The sequence below is a fragment of the Teleopsis dalmanni genome, chromosome 2, assembly GCF_002237135.1.
Source record: "Teleopsis dalmanni isolate 2A chromosome 2, ASM223713v2, whole genome shotgun sequence".
Classification (NCBI taxonomy): domain Eukaryota; kingdom Metazoa; phylum Arthropoda; class Insecta; order Diptera; family Diopsidae; genus Teleopsis; species Teleopsis dalmanni.
Window position 1 is genome coordinate 21751415 of NC_051847.1, and position 22048 is coordinate 21773462.

The window sequence follows — 22048 nt, forward strand, 5'->3', positions numbered from 1 at the left end:
AATTTAAATCGATTTATGTAATACAAAAATTACAATAATAAAAGAAAAAATAATAGTTTAACTTAAAAATTATGAATATTTTTATGAACTGTGATATTATTAAAAAACAGAAAGGACGCCCTTGATAGTATCATAGATTTCGTGTTACTTCGATCATAGATGGAATATTTTAAATTTTATTTGAATGTTTTTATAGTCATTGTTATGGTAACTTTTAAATGCTCAACATGCATGCTGACAGTGTATGTCGTCATAATATTACATTTATTTTATTTGACACATTTAAAAGATATTTATTTATACATACAAATTTTTAAAAAATGGCATCAAACGGTATAAAGAAATTTATTTAAATAATTGAATATGTGGTAAATACATTTGCTAGTGGAAGTATACATATGTCTTCACAAGAATGCTCCTCTAACAAAAACATCACCCTCTATAGTTAGTGTGTCCTGCTCAGTTCACCTATAAATTATCATAATTATAATAATAATTGATAAAACTCCTTATAAAGAGGTTTTTCGAACAGTAGTTAACTACAACAACAAAAATTCATTTTATATTATTTTAATTAATTGAATTTTTGGCTGACCATACAGCTGTTTCGAGTATTGCCAAATACCCAACATCAGTGTTGGAAATAATTCCTGTATTTAATTATTCGTAGATAATGTTTTGAGACTGCAAGTACCAGGAATCGAACTCGTGTCCTGCCAAATTTGAAGTTCAGAGTTAGCGCAACTTAACCAACTAATTCTTACTTGAAGCCTTATTATTTGTTGCATGATTTATATATTCTTTCTTATGTATGAAACCTAATCTAGAAACGTAATACTGAGAAAGTCATGCTAATGTTACTCCACGAGTGGCACAGGCGAGACCAATATTTTGTGAATATATAAACTCCTTATGTAATTAAAATAATAACCAAAAATAAATTAAGCATATTTAATTAAATTCCACAATAAATGCAGTAAAATTATTATTGAATTTTTTTTCAATAAACCTTTATAAAATATAAATAAAATGAAATTTTTAATTGAGTTTGTTTATTTTATATAAAAATTTTTAAAGAATAGCCTGAAGAAGAATAACAAATAATAATTCTAATTAATTTAGGTATTTATTTCAAGCATCTGTTTTTTCGATAAATTTTTATGCAAATTAGTCTAATTAATAATGGTCACAATCCAAAAATCCAATTTTTTAGCATATTACAAAACAAATATTTTCAGTTTTAATTACGTCTTTTTATATATTTAAAAAGAATAAATACGTGCAGATTAAAGACGATACTAAAAGACGCGTTTTAATAACAAGTTATAAATGTTCCAAATATTTAAAGAATTTTTTGTTCTTATCTTTTATGCAACTACAACAGAATTCATAACTAACGATATCAAAATATATAATAATTTTCTTTGCGAACCAAGATTTCTTATAAATTTTGTTTAAATTCAAATAAATATCTAACATATAACTCTTAATGGAATTTCTAAACTCCTTCAATTAATTTTTCTTAAATTCTTACCATTCTGAACTTAAAGTGAATCAATAGGCAATGTAGTATATTTACAACTGGGCGCACCTTCAACTGCGTTCAGTAAGCAATAAACATTAAAGCATTCATCTTTCAGACAAAAAAAGTGTTAACCAGACAGGCAGGCAGCCAATATTTAAATGCTTTGGCTTGAATTATTGTTTTATATGTAAAATATATTTTAAGTTATGCGTTTTAAAGGCATTTATACTTCACACATTCAATAATCTCTAATTTGTTTGGCTTTTAAAACTTTATCAGAAATTTGACAGCTTATATACGTATGTTTACTTAATTTGTTGTCATTGAACTTGTAACATAAATTTTATTAATAAATACTTATAACGTATATATTTAATTATTAATTGCCTTAAATTTTATTTCATAAAATTTATTTTTATGCGAATTCATACGTAATTAAATTAATTAAAAATATTTAAATATTTAAATTTTTTCAACTAACAATTTGTTTATAAACATTTTATAAATTTAAAATATCTATATCAAATAAATTTAAATAATAATTTTAAATAAATGCCTGCGGAGAATCCTAAAAATATGGTAACCTAACCACACATCAAATGCAGAACTTTTGCTCCAATCAAATCAGAAAGCTGTTGTAACCGAAATAAAATTGCGAAAATGGAATTGTATATGGCATACTATCCGACGACCAAATAAACACATTTCACGACAAGCTTTGACATGGAACCTACAAGGCAGCAGATGCCCTGGTCACCGACTTTTACTTGGAGAAGGACAATTAAAAGATAAAGCACAGAAGCGCACTACACATGGAACGATAAATGCAGAGAAGCACCTAACAGAATGCGGTTTAAGAGAATCGTTGCGGCCCTATGCCCCACTAGGGGAACGGATACTAAGCAGAATGATATCAAATATAAATAAATATTAAATAAAATATAAAATATTTTAAATATCAAATATTAAAAAAATTTAAAACTACTTTTAAATTTATTTTTTTTTTTTAAATAAAATTATTTTAATTAATATTTTCGATAATATTGATTCAAGCTAAATGAAATCTATATATATTTTTTAATGTACTCGTTTATCTAGACGTTAATTCATAATTCGTTCAATTCCTTCATCGCTTAATTTACCCCAATTATTAATATTTAAGATATTCAATAACTTTACTAATATTTAATATTTCCAAATAAAGCTGTAGTTTATAAGCTCGTTCTAATTTAAAAAAAAATCATTGTTAGTTATTTACAAATAAAGTGACAAAAAACTTGGAATGAGCATTGAAAATTTATGCAGTATTGACTACTTGTGGAAAAATACAATCAGTCATCGTTTCTAATTTGACAGGTACGAGTTTTAAACCTAGCACTTGCAGTCCAACAAATTATTTACGGACTATAAACTAATTAAATAAAAATTTGAATATCTCTTAAGATCACAGATGATGAGTACTTGGGAATAATCGAAACAGAGTGTACGATCAGCCAAATTTCAATAAATTAATCAAGAATTTATTTTGTTGTTTCTTTATTACTGCTCGAACCCTTCTAGTTTCTTTTCGTCATAACACTAAATTACAAGACATTAATTTTTATGTTAAATTTATTACTCTTACTTTAACATATTACTTTAACATATAATATCACATGTAAAAAATAATAAAAAATCCACAAATAACTTAAACCATTAAGTAGTAAGTAATAGTAATATGTATAGAGTTAATTCAAAAATCGATCCTTGAGGAAATTGTAAAAAATATGTACTTCTTGCAATAGCGTTAAGAAATGTGAAATACTGCTGTCAAAAAAACACTACTTCTAAAATACTATTAAAAATAAACAGATTAAAATGAAAGAAAATAAATATTTGGGTGAAAATCCTTACTTAACCCTTGCTAAAAAAATATAGCATTTGTTTCTGTTATTTCTCCTTATATCGAGAAAAATGTAAAGCATTAATTAATGATCCGTGTCAGATAAAGTAGTATATGAGTACTTCGGTAGAAAGTTTAAAATCTAAAACTTATACCTATTTATTAAAATCTCTGATAATGCAATTGTAAAAAATTAAAAAGCAGATGCGCTGATCCATAACAAACGGAAAAGCAAACTTTTATTTTTGCCATAATCACTTTAGTAATAAACGAATTTATAATATATAAAAAAAATAAATTAGTTTTCTTATTTATACAATATATTGAGTTCGAGATCAAAACTACTAATTATGTTTTCTTTTAATAACTAATTTGCAATACTTAAGAGCAATAAATTAAATAATCACCAGTGAAATTGCAATATATAAAAGCTTATTTCTTTTTTATTATGTTTTTTTAATACCGGAAAAATTTAAAACAAATAAATATTTTATTTTTATATTTATGTACTTAAGGTGCTTAATTATATAATACTATTTAAAAAATTATATAACTATTATTATAACTACAAATAAATATTTTATTTATATCTTTATGTACTTAAGATGCTAAATAATAAAATACTATTTAAAAAATTATATAACTATTAATATAACTATAACAATTGAAATCATTTATTATAAATATGGTTTCAGGCTATGTGTCACAACAGTCTAAGAAAATATTTTTTGAAGCCTTATACACATTGTTAGACTATTAAAAAATCTGACAACTGTTAGAATACTGGTTCAGCGTATATTCACATATGGTCAATGGTTAAATATTGGTTCTGTATCCCAGCTTCTGGTGATACAATGTGGGTTGATAATTCATTGCTTTCTCTATCAGTGATGATTACTTTGACCATTTCTATTTAAAAATAGAGATAACTATTGTTTGATTTAAAATTACATTAAAACCATAATTCTCTGCAAATGTGCATGGTACAATCTCAATCATAAGATAATAATAAGATAATGAGACACTTCCGAAGAGTAGAGAATTAGAGTAGATGCTATAAAAAGCTATGTTCATTAAAAGACTTAGAAATCAAAAAAGCTATGTTCATTAAAAGACTTAGAAATCAAAACCATAGTCAATAAAAGTCAATAATGAGGGAATAGAATGGGAATAAAATTGTTTATCGGCTAGCAGACAAACAAATTTTTTCTAAAATAATATCAAATGATAAAAATACAAACACAATTTTATAGAAAATACTTAGGACTTACGTTTGACTGAAGCTACACTCGACTAGAAAATATAAGATTCAAAAAAAATAGCTTGTAATAAAAGTCTGTATATTCTAAAACCATTAATACGAGGAAAGTTGCGTGTCGCTTGAGACTGTGGAATATTGTTTGACTTTGTGGATGTCCATACTAATTCAGAATTGCACTTTCTGAAATCAAATGCAATACCTTCTGCTCAAAATGTACTCGGATTTTGTAAATAAAACACACAAATTTGAATTTTATTCCAAATTTATTTTATCTCCTTCAAAATAAGCTCCTTCTGAAGCGATACACATATGCCAACGCTTAACCCAATCTTCCATATACTTTTCGTAGGCCCGTGAAGGTATGGCTTTGAGTTCTTTTAGCAAATTCTCTTTTACCGATTCAATCGACTCAAAACGCTTACCATGAAGGAGCAATTTGAGTTTCGGGAACAGGAAAAAGTCGCACGGATTCAGCTCTGGCGAATATGGTGCCTGAGCGATGACAGTGGTGCCGTGTTTGAAGGGGTGTACCAACATAACAAAAAAAAATTTTTTGTAATAGACCTTTTTTTTGTAAAAAAAGGTCTATTACTTAAGGAGTAGTTAACAAACAACAAAATCCTAATACTTTTTGAGCAGACGGTATGTGTTGTGTCTAACAGATATGTAGGGTTGCAAACTATAGTTCTATAAGTTTAACTGAATAACTCATTATCAGAATTCAACGGAACTGTGGTAACAATGAGTCACACAAATGGTCACAGACACTACAAAGGTAAATATATACTAATCAGGAGAAACTAATATATTGTACAACATTGTTGTAATTCATAAAAAAATACTTAACTTTGTAAAGACTTCAATAAAAAAATATTACACAAAATAAGTATGACAATTTATAAATATTTCTCGTATTAGTTGACAAATTTGCCATATTGTAGTAATATATACTTATATTATAAAAAATTATTTATAGGCATATAATACTATTACAATAAACCAGATACAACTCAAATACTGATATTTAAATTTTTAACACTTAAAATCAGTGGAATAAATTTATATATATAAAAACAAGCTTTAAATTATTAACCAACAAATTTAAACATATAATTTTGTAAACGTATTAACTTATGCATAAAAAATTAATCCAGCGAATTAAGTGCTTAAATATAAGAACATGTGAAACTTATTTTGTAATGAGACATCGAAATATACGCATATGTCACATATACGTCACCAATGCAGTTTGCTTTTTAAAGTTTAAACTCTTGCTAATAGCAACAAGCAACTATCAGAACTAAAATTGCAAAATACATAAATTAAAAAGGTGTCGCAAGGCTTCTAAATGTACTTGAACGCTGTTCTTAGTATATTGCTCGAAAATCTTTAAAATGTAATTATTTTTGATAATATACTCATATATATGGATTTGCATTTTATTAGAAGAACGAAAGACGGCATGTATCCAAGTAGTTTTTAACTCTCATATTTGATTACATTTTGTATTTCGAACAAAGCATTTATTATGTTTTATGTCGTGTGTGGTATTAATGAAGGCCTTCATATTTATACCTACATCTATCTTTTTGTATATTATATTCCAGCATATATATAATAATGTATAATATATGTGTAGTAGATATATACGTATATAAAAATTTATTAATTCAGTTACATTCACCATTATTTTATTTGTGCAAGCTCACCTGTTTCTTAAGTTTCCATTTCGCGTGGTGTTCAAAGTTTTGTTTGGCAGTTTATTGTTACCACTTGTATTACTACCATTACTACCGTTACCGCTATACAGCTGACTAGCACTGGTACGTGGTAGACGTGGTGCATTACCACCTGTGCCGGGTCTTACAGCACCAGTGCTTCCACATTCAACAGCATTGTATTCTACCAACGCGCAGAGTATGCAAACAAGAAAGAGAGCTTTAGTGAAGCGTGATTTTGATAACAGCATTGATGCTGACGAAAATGCCGATGATGAAGATGCTCTCTGCTTGACGCTGCACTTGGTATTGGTAGAGAACCTGTTCTTTTCAATATTTATAGTATAATTGATGGAATAATATTTTGTTTTCATTTGTTGCAAGCTTTTGCGATGTTGTTGCTGTTGTTGTTGATGTGGCATAAGTTGCGTATGCACACGTTGAACTCGGTTGGCCTTTAAGGCCGACATGTTACTTTTACAGATTTTTCCTTTATTTAACAAAAACAAGTTTGATTTTTTACTCAATTTTATTTAGATACTTCAAAATAATTTTTGTATCACAATTTTATTTATGAAAATAAATAAAGAATTAAACATTTATATTAATTTTTTTCTTATTAATTTTACACAACAATGTGATGTTACCGATACACTACACTAAACAAATAAATTAATATATATTGTAAAAAAATTTCCTAAAAAAAATTAAATAAAAATAGAATCATTTAATAACACCTTTTACACACACTTTTGAATTACATCTTATATTTTTAAAAGTTTTATATATATTATAATGCTAATTCTAGCTTTTTTAATTTTTTTTTTTTTGTTTTTTTGTAATAATTTTTACTATTATTATTTTTATATTCCGCACTAAATTAGTAATTATTTCTTTTACTTTTCAAGGACTTATAATAACAAATTTTCACATTCATAATTGAAATTTAATTTCTTTTTATTAATTTATTTCTATACTTTAATTCACTGGAATATTTATAATTAATTGCAACACAGTCACCGTTTTTTATTTAGAGCTGGTTTCGCACAACATTTAATTGATTTTATTTATTCATTTTTTTTTATCATATGTATCTTATGTACACTTAAATTGATTTTCAGCACAGTAACACAGTCTCTATAACTACTCGTTTGTCGGTCGGTCGGTCTGGCTGGCTGTCTGTTTGTCTACCTGTCAGTCTGTCTGTCTATCATAGTAAACTAATTATTGACATTTCTTATACGCAAACATAATTTAAAATTATTAAGAAAATTCAAACTTAATTTTATGCACATTTAAATACATTTGTATCTGGTCACAGTTTTTTGATTTGTTTATATTCATTAAAATTTCATATCAATTACAAAATTTGCTTTTTGTGTAAACATTTAATATTTACATAAATTAGTAAATTGAACTGACTTTACCTAAAAGCGTTGAACACAATATAGGACAAAGATAGGTTAATTGTTTTTTTATTATATGAATTGACTGTTGGAATAGCTTAAAAGCAAAATTTTAAAAGCAAAGATACAGCCAAACAGCTTCCAAAAATGACATGCGTATATTTTTTTGTTTTTGTTTTTCATTTATTTAAAATTGTTTTAAAGTCAATATATAAAAACATCATTAAAAAAAGCTGGATAAATTTTAAAAATATAGTTTTAATTATTATACTCTTTTTATTTGGAATTTAATTAAATCTCAAAGAAAGATATAGAAAATTAACTGGATTAAGTTGCTTGGCTAGAAATTTGTATTTTTTTTATTTCTATTTGTTTTGTGTTAAGTAGTGTTTAATTTGCATTAGTAATTAAACAAATTAATCGGAAAAGAAGTTTAAAGTTGTTATTGTTATTCTATTCTATAATATAAAATGGCTACATTATTTTGTTTCGCAAAATAAATAACTAAAAATTTTTAAATACTTTAATTTTTAAAAGAACATTTTAATCATATGAATTTAAATTAACAACTTAAGAATTGTTTTGAATTCGCACAATAGAATTGCACGTTTCGTTTATATTAGATATTCTCTAAACATTCATCATTTAAAATAAATTCATTTTTAATTCAGTTTAAATATATTATATTCAAATTTGGTTTTTAATATCGGTTGATTATTGTGCTTTTATTTAAATTGTAAATTTTTATTATATTTGTTTTTATTATCATATAGGTAAATATACTTTTACTTTAATGAGCCAGCAGCAAATGATAAGAAAAATATATGTGAATTAAAAAACTTTCAATTAGTGGTACATAATTTTTTTATATCGAAAATATTGAAATGTATAGACCAGTTTTAAAAGATATAAAACAAGCGATTGAAAATAAAAAATAAAAACAGTTAATAAAAAATTAATACAGTTCTCAACTAAAATAAAGAAAGCTCCTAACTTCGTTTACTGAAGCAATTAAATCAGATATTGAATATATGAATATTACTAAGTGACACTGTTTTTAGAAATTTAATTATATTACAAATTCATATTCATATTAATTGGCAAAATTTCAATTTTCAATAACTCACTTGCAATGAATAGTTCACTATTTTGAACTATCCACTCAAGTAAATTTTGCACATATATACAAATTCCAATAATGCAGAAGACAACATCGTTGTTGTTGCAATTTCGTTTTTTGATTGTTTTGTTGTACGCGCTACACAATTTGCGTTCAATTGACCATATTATGTAGTAAAATAAAAGATAAAATATTTAAAAACAAAATTACCATAAAATAATTTCAAGATCTTTCTCTAAAAGAACTATATTTTTTACAATTTTTGTTTTACATTTTAAAATAATTTTACTCTCGCATAAAAGAAAAAAAGTTTTTTTAAAGCTTTAATGCTAAAGAAAAGAAAAGTATTTTCCTTTAAAAAAATAGGAACAAAATTTTCTATATAACCGTTTCTGACCTACAATTATGGTCTTATAATTGTTGTTTTAGCTTCTTTATATTGGTGGGTTGATTTGTAAAAGTTGTAAACTCATACAATGTAAGAGAACATTTTCATTTTTTGAAAAATTAACTTTTGTTAAGAATGAAAAGTAAATATTTCAAGTATGAACATTATTTACAATAAAATATACTAATTTCGCTGGAAAATAGTAAATGTATTTTGAAATGATTTAATAAATATTTTCTTCAATCGTAAAGTGAAACATTTTTTTAAAACCTTTGTAAATACTTCATCTATAAATGTGATAAATAAATAAAATTGTTATGATACAATAAATTATATGATCCATTATTCATTTCCTTAAAATGAAATTTACTGCCAACAAAAGTTTGATTTTAAATCATTTTTGTTTTTTATATGAAAACATTTACAGAGAAAAATATTCGTTAATGAAGTGGAAATGGTGACACCTTAATTTTTTTTTATCTGCTATAATAACATATCAATGAAAATAAAAGTCACAATTTATAATCTTTTGTAAATTAAAATTTTGATTACAAAACTGAAAATAATAAAAACACAAAACGCTTGCTAAGCTCCGTAATTTTTACATACTATATACTTTCTTGAATTAGTTGTACTTGGCAATTTCAAAGAATTTTAAATACTTTTAAAAATTTATTTGTTTTTTAACGACAACTATAAATCTATCTCATCATTCCTTTGAAACTAGTATTATTATTATTTTTAAAAAGCGAAACGACAAAACAATTTAAATAAAAAAATGCATATTGCTCATACGCCCCCATAGAATAAATGCAGCTCATTTGTACTAATATATAATAACAAATATTTTTAAGTTAGCCAATTTATTCTGCCAATAAAAAGAATGCTATTAAAGTGACCATATAAGTTCGGCGGTTAAATCTTTTGTTGTTAATAGGTTTGTATGTATCCTGTTTAATTGTATTTTTTGCTGAATTTTTGTGCAACTTTTCAACAAACCGAAACCAGTTCTGTTATAGATTTTCTGAATAATTTTCTTTTATTTGTTTTAATTTGATTTCCTTTGCATATATGTTACAAGCTATATTATTCATGTTAAATATTGATCATAATCCACTTTGCACAAATACAGGTTTTCACTTTTTTTTACAAATGGAACACATTAAAATTTTACAAATGCAATTTTATTTTCTTGAAAAATATAATTTGATTTCATTTTTCATTTTATATCACAAAAATCATACAATATGGCACAATTTTAATTTTTTTACGCTTATTTTTATATTAGACGATGCATTCAAGCATATATATGTATATATATTTATATATTTATACATTAATAGATATGTATATAATGATTATCGATGATTATTTAATTTTATCTTTCATATTCTTTTTTAAATTTAACAAATATCAGCACAAATATAAGACTAGAATTTATTTTAAAATCTGACTACAAAGACCGATCTAACCTCGATGCGTTATTAGGCAACGTTTGATCGATTAACGTTAATATTAACGAAATACAGAGACGCACTTTATTCCGAACAAAACAACCGTACAATTTAATGTCCGATACTATTCTGTTAATAGCAGTAGCTATAACAATCGCGGTTGGCTTAAGTGGTTTCTTACTCTTTTTACCTAAAAATGCAGTGGTGAATATAATTTTGGCTTTTGTTTGTTTACGTTTATGCAAAAGAAACTTTGTTTTGTTAATTTAACATAAAATCGTTAAAAATCTTTGAAATAGCAAAAATTATTCACCACAGTTACGAACTGTTAACTCGGTTGTTTCTTCTTATTTTTTTTTTTAATTTATTTTCTTGCAACTGTTAGTTAAATGGTTTCCACAAGATGGTTTATACCACTCGTCTTAGCTTTGAACGAAGTTAAACTGAAAACGAAACGTTGCAAAAACAGTGGAACTTGTTTTCTTACTTCACAAATCAAAGAAATCGAGAGTCTCGTATTTCACGTGTAGATTAGCTTAGTACATTTGGACCAGTTTTAAGTCAAGAGCGTAAATTACCGGACGACGATTGTTTGTGTAAACATTAATATACGAACATACATATATTTTTATTTATAAAATTAAATACTTATTTTTGAATGAAAAACCCGCTTATTTTGCAGTTATAACAGATGTATATATGTACATGTATGTACAGATATAAAAAGTATATATGCTAAATATGTACAGATAAAATTATTGTTTATAAATTAAGATAATAAAAAATTTTTCTACAGTGTTCTAAGTTTTATTTTTATGTTTTATAATTATTTTAGCAGTTTAAAAATTGCATATACATATATTGAAGTAGTCAAATTATTCTTAAAAGTGTTTCCCTTAATCTACAATGAAATATGGATGGAGCCTCTGCAAGGTATTTTTTCCCCTACTCTGATTTTTGAAAAATAATACTTAGCAACATTACCTTTAGTCGAACTAATATTATCGCACCTTATAGGTTCTAGAATAAGAAACCATGTAATTTTAAAGGGTGACCCCACATTCAATCCTTTTAGAATTTCATAAGGAGGTACTATACATCACTAATTTTTAATATTTTTATTGTTTTTACTATAATAAATAAACATATTTTTTTATAAAGTAAGTAATTAGACAACTTAAATTTTCTGCTTAAATTGTAAAAAATAGTCCTTTATTTCAGTTTTTCTCTCAACCAATACAATTTCTTTTATTTCTTGTTTGTAAATCTTTTAAATCTTTTGTAAAAGGTTTTACATATTATCGATATTATGATCTTATTACTATCATTCTTATCAACGTTTTATTGCTTTTGTATTTAATTCAGTTCTTACCTGTATTATATGTATTTGTGAATCGTACTTTATAAATTAATTTTTTTAGCTATAACTTAATACTGTATAAATAAGTAGTTGTAACAATAAGAATAATATTTCCAGTTACATTACTAATTGATTAATAATAACTAAGAATTAATAATACCTTCGGAATTTTAAAACTGAAATTATTTCTTTCCTGGTATTTGTATTGAAGACTACGAAAGTAGGTGATAGTCACAATTTTTAAAAAATACACACAATTAAACTCATAGCCGATAATCTTTTGTGAAATTCAACGATGGCAATTACTACAAAACATTTCAGCAATGTTTTAAGAAAAAACTTTTTACGTTAATACTATTCCGAATCACCTCCCCATCTAGTATATTTGCCAGAGTTAGAACAAATATATCGCTTATTCAGGATGATAAAATGTTTTGACGGAAAGAAATTTAGTTTCAAGAAATCAAATGTTAAACTAATCATATTATACGAAAAGCTATACAAAGTTAGATATTCTTAGATCAAATATATCGACCGAAAAAAAAACTTTACTTTATTAAGAAATAAAAGTGAATCAATCGAAATATGTTTTCTTTATATGTTATCTATGTTTTTCAAACAATTATTAAAGATTTTATAAAAACCTGATCTAACTTACAAAAATATACAATATATAACTATATATTTAAAGGTTTAGATACAACAAAAAAATTCAAAATTCAACAAAATTATACTTCAAAGACTTGCATTGTTCTCCAAATATAATACGACCACATATAATAAAAGAATTTATTTGAATTCAAGCAAAAAAAATTAATTAACTTTTATAACCACATATTTTTTAAACATTTTTGATTTATGATTTTTTTTGAAAAAATAAATAAGTGTTTAAAAAATTTCTTAATTAAATTCATTTTAGCTTGCATATATATGAACATACGTATAGGACTTAAATTTACTTTTAATTTGCACATTACACCATTATAATCTTTATTTACTAAAAATGATCAAAATTGATTTTCGTTAAAAGCAACCTCTTAAATGTGGAAACCTATTTGTAATAAACCAATTTTTGCAAAGTTTGACCTGACTATACAACTATTTGCATTTGCTCATAAAAAATTATATTCCTTTTATATTTCAACTACTGTGCATCTTCATATGAAAAATTGCATAATCTTTTCATAACAATTATAAAGTTAAGTCGTATTGTTTTATTTTTTTAAACTATAAATATTTTTTTTCTAAAATTTTATTATGCGGAAATACGAAAATATAAACGAAAATACGAAAATATTAATAATTAATAATTTATTACATTCAATACTTGTAATTTTTTTACATTTATGTATAACAATATACAATTTTTTTCATTTCGTTATTACATTAAATCTTTTTTTTTCATATACACATACATATATATATATATATATATTTATGCATTGAATTCAAACTTTTTAGGTTACAAAAAATAATCAATTAACAAAACAACAAAAATTTCCACGAATACATAGGTAAGAAAACATCTAAATTATAGAAAGTGTTATCAAATTTTTACAATTTGAAGTCTATATAGCTCATTAATTATAACTTTTTCTAATATTTTGATATATAGTGCACACGTATGCTTCTATAGTCCACGCTTTTCCTAGACTATCAGCATGTCTCCGATCTCTAATTATTCATAAAGTTGTAAATAAAGTAATATGAATCTAAATGTTTTTATTTGAAAACTAAATAAAATAAAACAAGAATAAAAAATACTTTTCCAAATATCTCAAGTGTATATATTCAGCAAAAAGTAGTATTTCTCAACTCAAAACGTTCTAAGGATCACAAAAATACTCAATATGATTTGCAAAGTAAATTATTTGGTGGTGTTTTATAAGCACCAATATTAATATATTTTCCAAAAATAATATAGTTAAAGCTAAACATACAATATTTTATGCCCTGGTGGTGCTAATGACAGACCGGTTATTAAGAAACCCTGAGTATAAAGTATAGCTTAAAATTATCAGGAAATTTTAGTTTAATTTAGAAAATGATATAACTAATATGTTCAGAAGAAAAATTTCTCGGGTCATCCTAATATAATATATTACAAATTTCTTTTTATATATTATATTGTAAAAATCACATGTAAATATACTATTCTTACACATGTTATTAATATAGAACATACATATGTTCAATTGCTACTAGACATTTTATAACTCAACCTCTAAACGAGAGTAAAATTAAATCTATTTTTTTCTGGCGATAGGTCACGTTTTTGTGCAGTTAGCGTTGTGGTAAAAACTTTTATTTTCGTATGCAAGTGTTGACGGTTTATAATGCAAATAACCATAAAATTAATGAATGAGAAAAAGACCATTCACTGTACCCCATTTCATTAGTAACCTTGTTGGATTTTCTAAATATTATCGAACCTCCCCGTTCAAGTCGTGTAAACGTTGGTAGCAACCGGTCTGACGTTGTTAAATGAATTTTGGCCAGTAATTTTGAATTTGACTTATTTTTCTTTTATGGAAACTATGTATATATGTATATAAATAAACGATACAATATTCGATAAAAATAAAAGCATTTAGGGACTAATTCAATTTATTAAAATGTTTTAAATACTAGTATTTTGAAAAAAACGTATACCTGACTAGAAATTAACATTTTATTATTAATTGAAATTGATAGACCATACTGCAGCCAACAGCATAGAAATGCGTTTATATCGTTAGTAAATATTTAATTTAATAAAAACATCAACGCACCAGCGGCAAAATGTAAAACTCTTTTCATGCGATCTTGCTAAGGTGAATGCGTACAGTACGAATACGTGTGAATATAAATTATTAGCACTTGTATGGTGGCTTTAGAGTACTTGGATCATACACGATACACGCGGACTACTCCATCAAAATAACATTAACAACTTAATCAAAAAACAATTGCACGGACGGACACTCCGCATATGTACAGGCAATACAGGCAAAAACTATTAATTTTTTTAACGTAAAAACAATCTGAATAATCGAATAAAAAATTTAACAACCTTTTTTATTAATTGTGGGAATTTATACGTCAATGTAGGAAGAAATAGTTTACAAGGCAAGAAACCAATGCGGTTTCGTAGTAACAGTTTGCATTAAGCGATGAAATTCATATGCCAACACACACCACGAACCAAATGAACAATAGCGAAATGCGAAAGTGTTCCTAACAGAAGTCGGATTGCTTGATTTATGTTTTGATTAGAGCTATAAATTATCTTTAATTTTTGATTTCTTAAATTGTTACTTGGCTTACTTTTTCAAAGACGTCTGCATGGTTTTTTCATACATCTTCATAAACGTTAGCTTTGCCAACATCATCATACCAGTCAAGACGGCGTGAAATATAAGTGTTTGAGTAATTGAAAGTTGCGGATGCGGCAACAATCTATCATGCAATAAATGCACGAATTTGTTTTCATATGTTTTATTTGTTAATTTTTTTAATATAATTGTTCGTCATTAATTATTTATTTTTACTTCATACTATACACTACATACTTCAGCATGGCCGATTATATATAGAATTAATTTTGATTTCTTTTGAAAGTATTGCAGTATACGAATTCACCCACAACACTAAATTAGGATTTCTCTCATTACTATATTACATGCAGTGCATTAAAGTTTCAAAACGTGGAGGAAGCTAGTAATTACCTTATATCAGTGGTTCGCAAGATGTTTTAAAATGGTCCATGAATCAAATTTAATAGATATGGACACATAGCTCATAGTTTGTTCACTAAGACCTTATTTAATAGAAAATAAGCACAAAAAATGTCCAAGTCATTATATACCTATTTTATGCACTTATACAATTCGTTACACATTATGCCAGAAATGCATAAATCATATTAAAACAATCATACAGTTTATTATTAGACTTAGTGGTTCCTACTAAAAACAAAAATATCATAGTGGTCCTTGATCAAAAAAAGGTTGGCTCCCAACTGCTTTATAATATAAAAACTTATGTTAAAAAATTGTATCACTAAATCAAAATAAAATCTATATAGCAATTAAATTAGTGTATATTGTATTTATTTGTGTTAGTTGAGTCAATGCACTCGAGCACTTTTACTCTCTATTAACTGCGAGGTTTCTTCATAACCTCTGGCTGGATTATTGTTTATCACTTCATCAAACTAAGCAATAATTGACTTCAGATCTGCATACCTCTCCGAGGAGCCTGTAACCATTCTGAAATTCGATAACGCGGTGTTGGTAAGCCTGTCAGTTTTCGTAAATAATTTCAGGGCACTATCCTTTATGTATTTTTTGATCGGATCAATCTTGAGGTTCCTGAGGATGTCATTTGTCCTAAAATAATGTTTGTGTTGTTGCTTTTGTTTTACAACTTGAAATATGAAATATTGATCCTTACATTGATCATATAAACATTAATGAATAAAATTCGGAGAAGTACATGAACGACAAGTTTTTTATATTTATACATGTATCTAACTTATATTACTTTTATTGATCAAAACCACCGTAATGTGAAGAAATATAAACAAAACTAAGCTTATTGGAGGAAAAGTTTTAATATTTTAACATCTTAAATTTTTTCACATTTGTTCAAAAGATAACTCTTGACAGAACTCTAACAAAACATTTTATTTTGATTTTAAAATTGTGTATTTTAAGTGTATTTTCTATTGTTAGATAGTAGCAACGATTATTTAACATAATTACACACTCCATGTGGTTAACGAATCAATTTTGCTAATAGCACGTGAAATTAGCTTTAAAAATTAATTGATTTAAATTATTTCGGTATATGAATCAGATATGAAATGAATAAAATGAGATTATCTTTGTGCATATCATCATTGTGAATTAGTATAAACTAATTAATTGTTTTGATTTATTTCTTAAATGCTCACATTTTTAAGCTTTATATACCTGTTGGTTTTATCAAATTATGATTTTAAATTTTGAAACTTAGGAGAAATGTAAGCCATAAACTATACTAATTAAATAATTTTAAAAGATTTCTTTATTTTCTTCTGTATCAAAAATTAGGTGCATCTCTTCATACCCCATGAACCTTTATTCATCAAAATGATTCCGATAAAACCTTCCCAAATTATTATTATTTTTAATAATCGCGATTTCTTTGCAAGAGAAGTTCATCTGCGATAGTTACATCTTCTTAACAGTAGAGACTTAAGATTTCTTACAAAAAAATGGTTTCTAAAGTGTATATTCACGCTTAATAATTTAATAACTTGAATCTCTTATTGCAGCTGTTCTGAGATCATATATCAAGAAGTCGTCAATTCAATAGCTATAGGGAAATAAACTTAAAGTTTTAACTCTGAGTCTTGTACAGTTAAGTTTAGCACATTTGTCAGAAATTTAAAATTTTATTTTTAACTTTTATATCAAATGAATATATATGTATTGTGTTCTGAGTTTCCTATAAAATTAAAAATTTGCAAAATATGATTTTCTACAATACTTCGAAAATAAGGAATTTTTTTTGGAACCAAAATTAAACCAATATTTGTACTTATAAAACATATAAACGCACGTTGGTTTATTGAATTAGACCCGAAATATCCAGATATGTACTTCTAAAATACAAGCATATATTAACACTAATAGTATATGTTATGTTTTGTGAAGGATTTTACATGTACACATACGAGTGTGTTTGGTGTACAGTATATTATATAAATATACACTAAATCAGGGCTGTCCAGACCAGATGCTATCGCAGGCCAATACAAATCACTGTACAAATTGGAGGGCCACAGAAACAAATACATACGTTCATAGTTGTTTTCACGGACCGTACAAACATTAGCCGAGGGCCGTACTTTAGACAGCTCTGCTCTAACAGAAGGTTGAATTTTGATCTATGATTCTTCGTCCAAATATTAATGTTCCTTGTAGAGTAAACCCAAACTTAATAAATAAACTGTTGGTTAACGTCATGGAAATAACAAATTTCAATAATAAATAGAAAGGGGGTGTCGTAATGTTATACAATTTATGATCACTATCGATATGCTGCAATACTTGTATATATTGAAACAATTAGAAATATTTTTCAATTTATTATTTCAATGAACACATTTTTTTATATATTTCAGACGAAAAATCGGTGCAAATAAAATATATCTTCTAAATCTAATTTTAAAAAGTGGTATATTATTTAACATTGACCTATTAATTTTTTCAAAAATATATAAAATATTTTTCAATTAAGAACTTCAGAATAGTATTGAAATAATAAAAAAATATAATTAATTAATTCAATTATTCTACAGCTGGTTTATGATTTCGTTCTAATATAAACACAGCAAGTGAATTTGTTAATAAAACTTTCACAGCAAAGTAACAAAACTCCAGAAAAATGTGCGAACATAAAAGTCAAATACGGCTTTGGGTCAGTTGGTTAAGGTGTGCTGATTCTAAGCTTTAAATTTGACAGAATACGAGTTCAATTCCTGATACTTGCAGTTTAAAAAAATTATTTTCGAAGAATTAAATACAAGAAATAATTTCAAAATCACTAATGATGGTATGGTCAGTCAAAAATTCAATTAATTAAAATAATATAAAATGAATTTTTTTTGTTGTAGTTCATTACTGTTCGAAAAACATCTTTATAAGGAGTTTTATAAACAAGAATGCAAATATAATTTCAAAATTTTTAGGAAAAACAAACCATTCATTAACACCCACAGTATCCCAATTTTAATTAATTTCATTAATTAATTCATTATTAATTGATTATTAATAATTAATTTAAAATTATTTTATTTTAGCGCTCGTTTTACTTTTAATAAATATTAAAGCATTTTTACCACAAAAAAAGAACAAAGTATTTTAATTAAATGAGTTACAACAATAAAATTCAATCAATCACTATAAAATTATACTGCTGTAATTCACTTCTATTTGAAAACCCTTCTATTAGTAAAATAGATTTCTTCCGTCTTGATTGACTTTAAAAATTAAATTTAAAGTTAATTCAATTTAAAAAAAAAATGTTTATGTGTGTAATAAAATTTTAATATTTATTAATACATATAAATACATACAACTTTTAAAAATTAATTTATTAATCAATATCTATGATGCGAATCTTTGTATTATTTTTTATTAAACATAATATATATAGAATATCTTTCTCTTTTAAAAAAAACCAAATATGTAAAAAATGTACGATTTAATTGAAACTCGCGGAGTTTTATTTTTATGACTAGAAATCTATTTTGCTCAGTTTAATAACTCCACTTCGATTTAATCCAACTAGTGCAGCACGCACCATTTAGAGCGATTTTGATTATGTCGAAATCTTTTCCAAACATTGTTGCAATAAATAAAATAAAGTGCTACATAAAAGTGAACATACGTTTAAGTTATAACGATACGAAAGGTGATTGCAACGAATATCAGCACCAACGAAACTTATCGGTTACTTTAAGCAACATATTTCATTGTAGTATGAATATTTTAAATGACTTAAAGTAAGAGAGTTAAACGGCTTAGGCCTTTTCTAAAGGAATGAATAAATAATAACATAAATTGTACAAACTAAAAACAACGTGGAAAACGGTTAGTAGCAGCAACAGGACAATTAAATTGTTGTGAAAAAAGTTATGTTCAAAAGAGTACAACACGCGCATAGCTTCAACAATAAATTGCACTAAAAATTTGAATAAATTGTTTATTCAGATAAGCTTTTATTTATGTTGTTGCATACGGCAAAGATATACATTTTGCTAAAAAGGTGATGAAATAAATACATACGCAACAAAATGTATATCAATCTAAATTGCAGCTACTGTTGACAGTTGCTATTTAAACCAGATCAAATAAAGCTAATAGTTAAATGGTGCAACATGCTGTATTAAACTGTTGCTAGTCTAGCAACAAAACGTTTGCCATTATTACAACTGTCACACCAAAAAAGTTGAATTTTTTCTTTATACAAATAAATCGCTTTCAAGTTTCGACATTAGCAAAATATTTATGTGTAGTCTTCTATACATAAGTATATGGAAAAATAATGCTTGTTCTACAGTTATACAATAATGCAATGTTTGTAGAATGCAGCATTTCTTAAATGACTTTTTTAATATCAATATTATTTTAATAATTAACCATGAAAATGCACGTATATAGCAATTTACACATTTTCTGTTCATAATTAAGATTCCTTTTAGATGGGTCTGTCAAGGGTTACAGTATATCGTACCTGCCAAGAAAGAAATTAGGGTTTAGGGCTTATTGTTTTGTAACAGTTCAGCTTTACTTTTAATCAATAAAGTATATATGGGGCAGAGGCCTTACCACCAAAAGTTGGAACTCCTAAACAAAAGGTATCATGTTCTTAAGTAACAGCAAAATAGAATGACAAAGCTTTGTTTTCTCCTAGCAGAAAAAACAAAGCTTCGTCGAGAATGGCAACAAAATAGATTCCCATGTGAAACCATGTGAGTCCGCTGGCTAGACTTCTTTCTAATATGACAACTTCTTCTAGACTGAAAATGAATGATAGACCCGTCATCCTGCTTTCCTAAAATTCATCCTGATTAATTCAACTTACCCGCCGTGATATCTGGTTAATAAGCCCTGGCAGCTTATTCAGAGACCCCTTGAAATAATTTACAAACTTTATATTTCATTATAGTAGGTTTATATAAAATAATTTGTAATGTAATGTTATAAGTCTTTAAGATTCTAAAACTTATTGTTAGGCTTTAATTTAAAGCGATTCAATAAAGACATATTGTTAAATAAAAAAAAATATTCTTTATCTTTGTGTTCAGTTAAATTACATGTAAAATAATTTTTACAGTAAATTTAAACTTAATGTTAAATGGCTTACTTTAGAGAGTATTAACCGCTTATTATAATTATAAGATTACTATAATTATTAATTGGATTAATAAATTATATTTGAAATTGGAACCACAAGAGCCACAACTACGAATTAAATATATAACAAATCAGGTTCTAATTTCTTTACGGTCTAATTTCTATAAGTTGTAATATCTGAGCATCCACTGTATATTCTATAATAGTTTAATTTTTTATTCAATGCTTAAGGTTAATAAAAAAATATCTTTAAGCCAAAGATTTGAAAGTTTTACATGTTCACTAAGTTGTTGTGATTTGACCGTCATTTCAACAATTTGTTTCAATCTGTTGCTTGCCTATACTGATTTCTTGTCCATCACTGATCTGAATGAACATGTATTGTACGAGTATAATATTAGTATCATTATACTATAAACTTTTTGTTTACATCTTCATAATAAATTTATATCTTTTTTAATTCAAAATTATAAACAAATGTTTAGTAATAAACTGGTGTTTTTTGTGTTGAATAAAAAAGTTTAGGGTGCAGCCCTTTTGAATAGTTTGTACTTATTATATATACTACATTCTTTTATTCAGATATAATTAGTAAAATTATATTATTTTTATATCTTTTGTTAATGACCATTATGGTTTTAGTGTTACACTTTCTATTTAAAATTATACTAATTTATTATTTAAGCTTGCATAATTATTTTAATTTTTATTTAATTTTTTTTTTTTGTGACTTCAATGCGGATTTATAAATACAACAAAACGTTTATTTGATCACAATAGGTCAAAAAAAAACAAGAAAGTGGTAAAAGGCGTTACATCTAACTCATTTTGTTCAAAATACTAAACCTTAGTTAACTAATATTGAATAGATGGAAAAATATCTGGTTATGATCAGAGCAATTGCTGCGCAATGGAATGCAAATCACGCCCCAAGTAAATACGTATTCGCTTCCTTTGTAATTTTACAATTACCATTAAATTCGTGGTTTAACCTTATGATTAAATTTTATTACAAAAGCATTACGAGTAAATTAAAACGAAAAATA

At 25.7% G+C, this 22048-nt stretch overlaps 1 protein-coding gene across 1 annotated transcript in view; it reads right to left on the reverse strand.

Annotated features, from left to right (window-relative positions):
• LOC119683917 (fibrinogen alpha chain) overlaps positions 1–6915 on the reverse strand; it is an 83200-nt gene extending 76285 nt beyond the window's left edge. The window contains exon 1 of the mRNA XM_038097805.1: positions 6378–6915. Within this exon, the coding sequence (XP_037953733.1) occupies positions 6378–6856 (479 nt within the window). The 5' untranslated portion in view covers positions 6857–6915. The remainder of the gene's footprint in view (positions 1–6377) is intronic.
• Positions 6916–22048: the final 15133 nt, after the last annotated feature.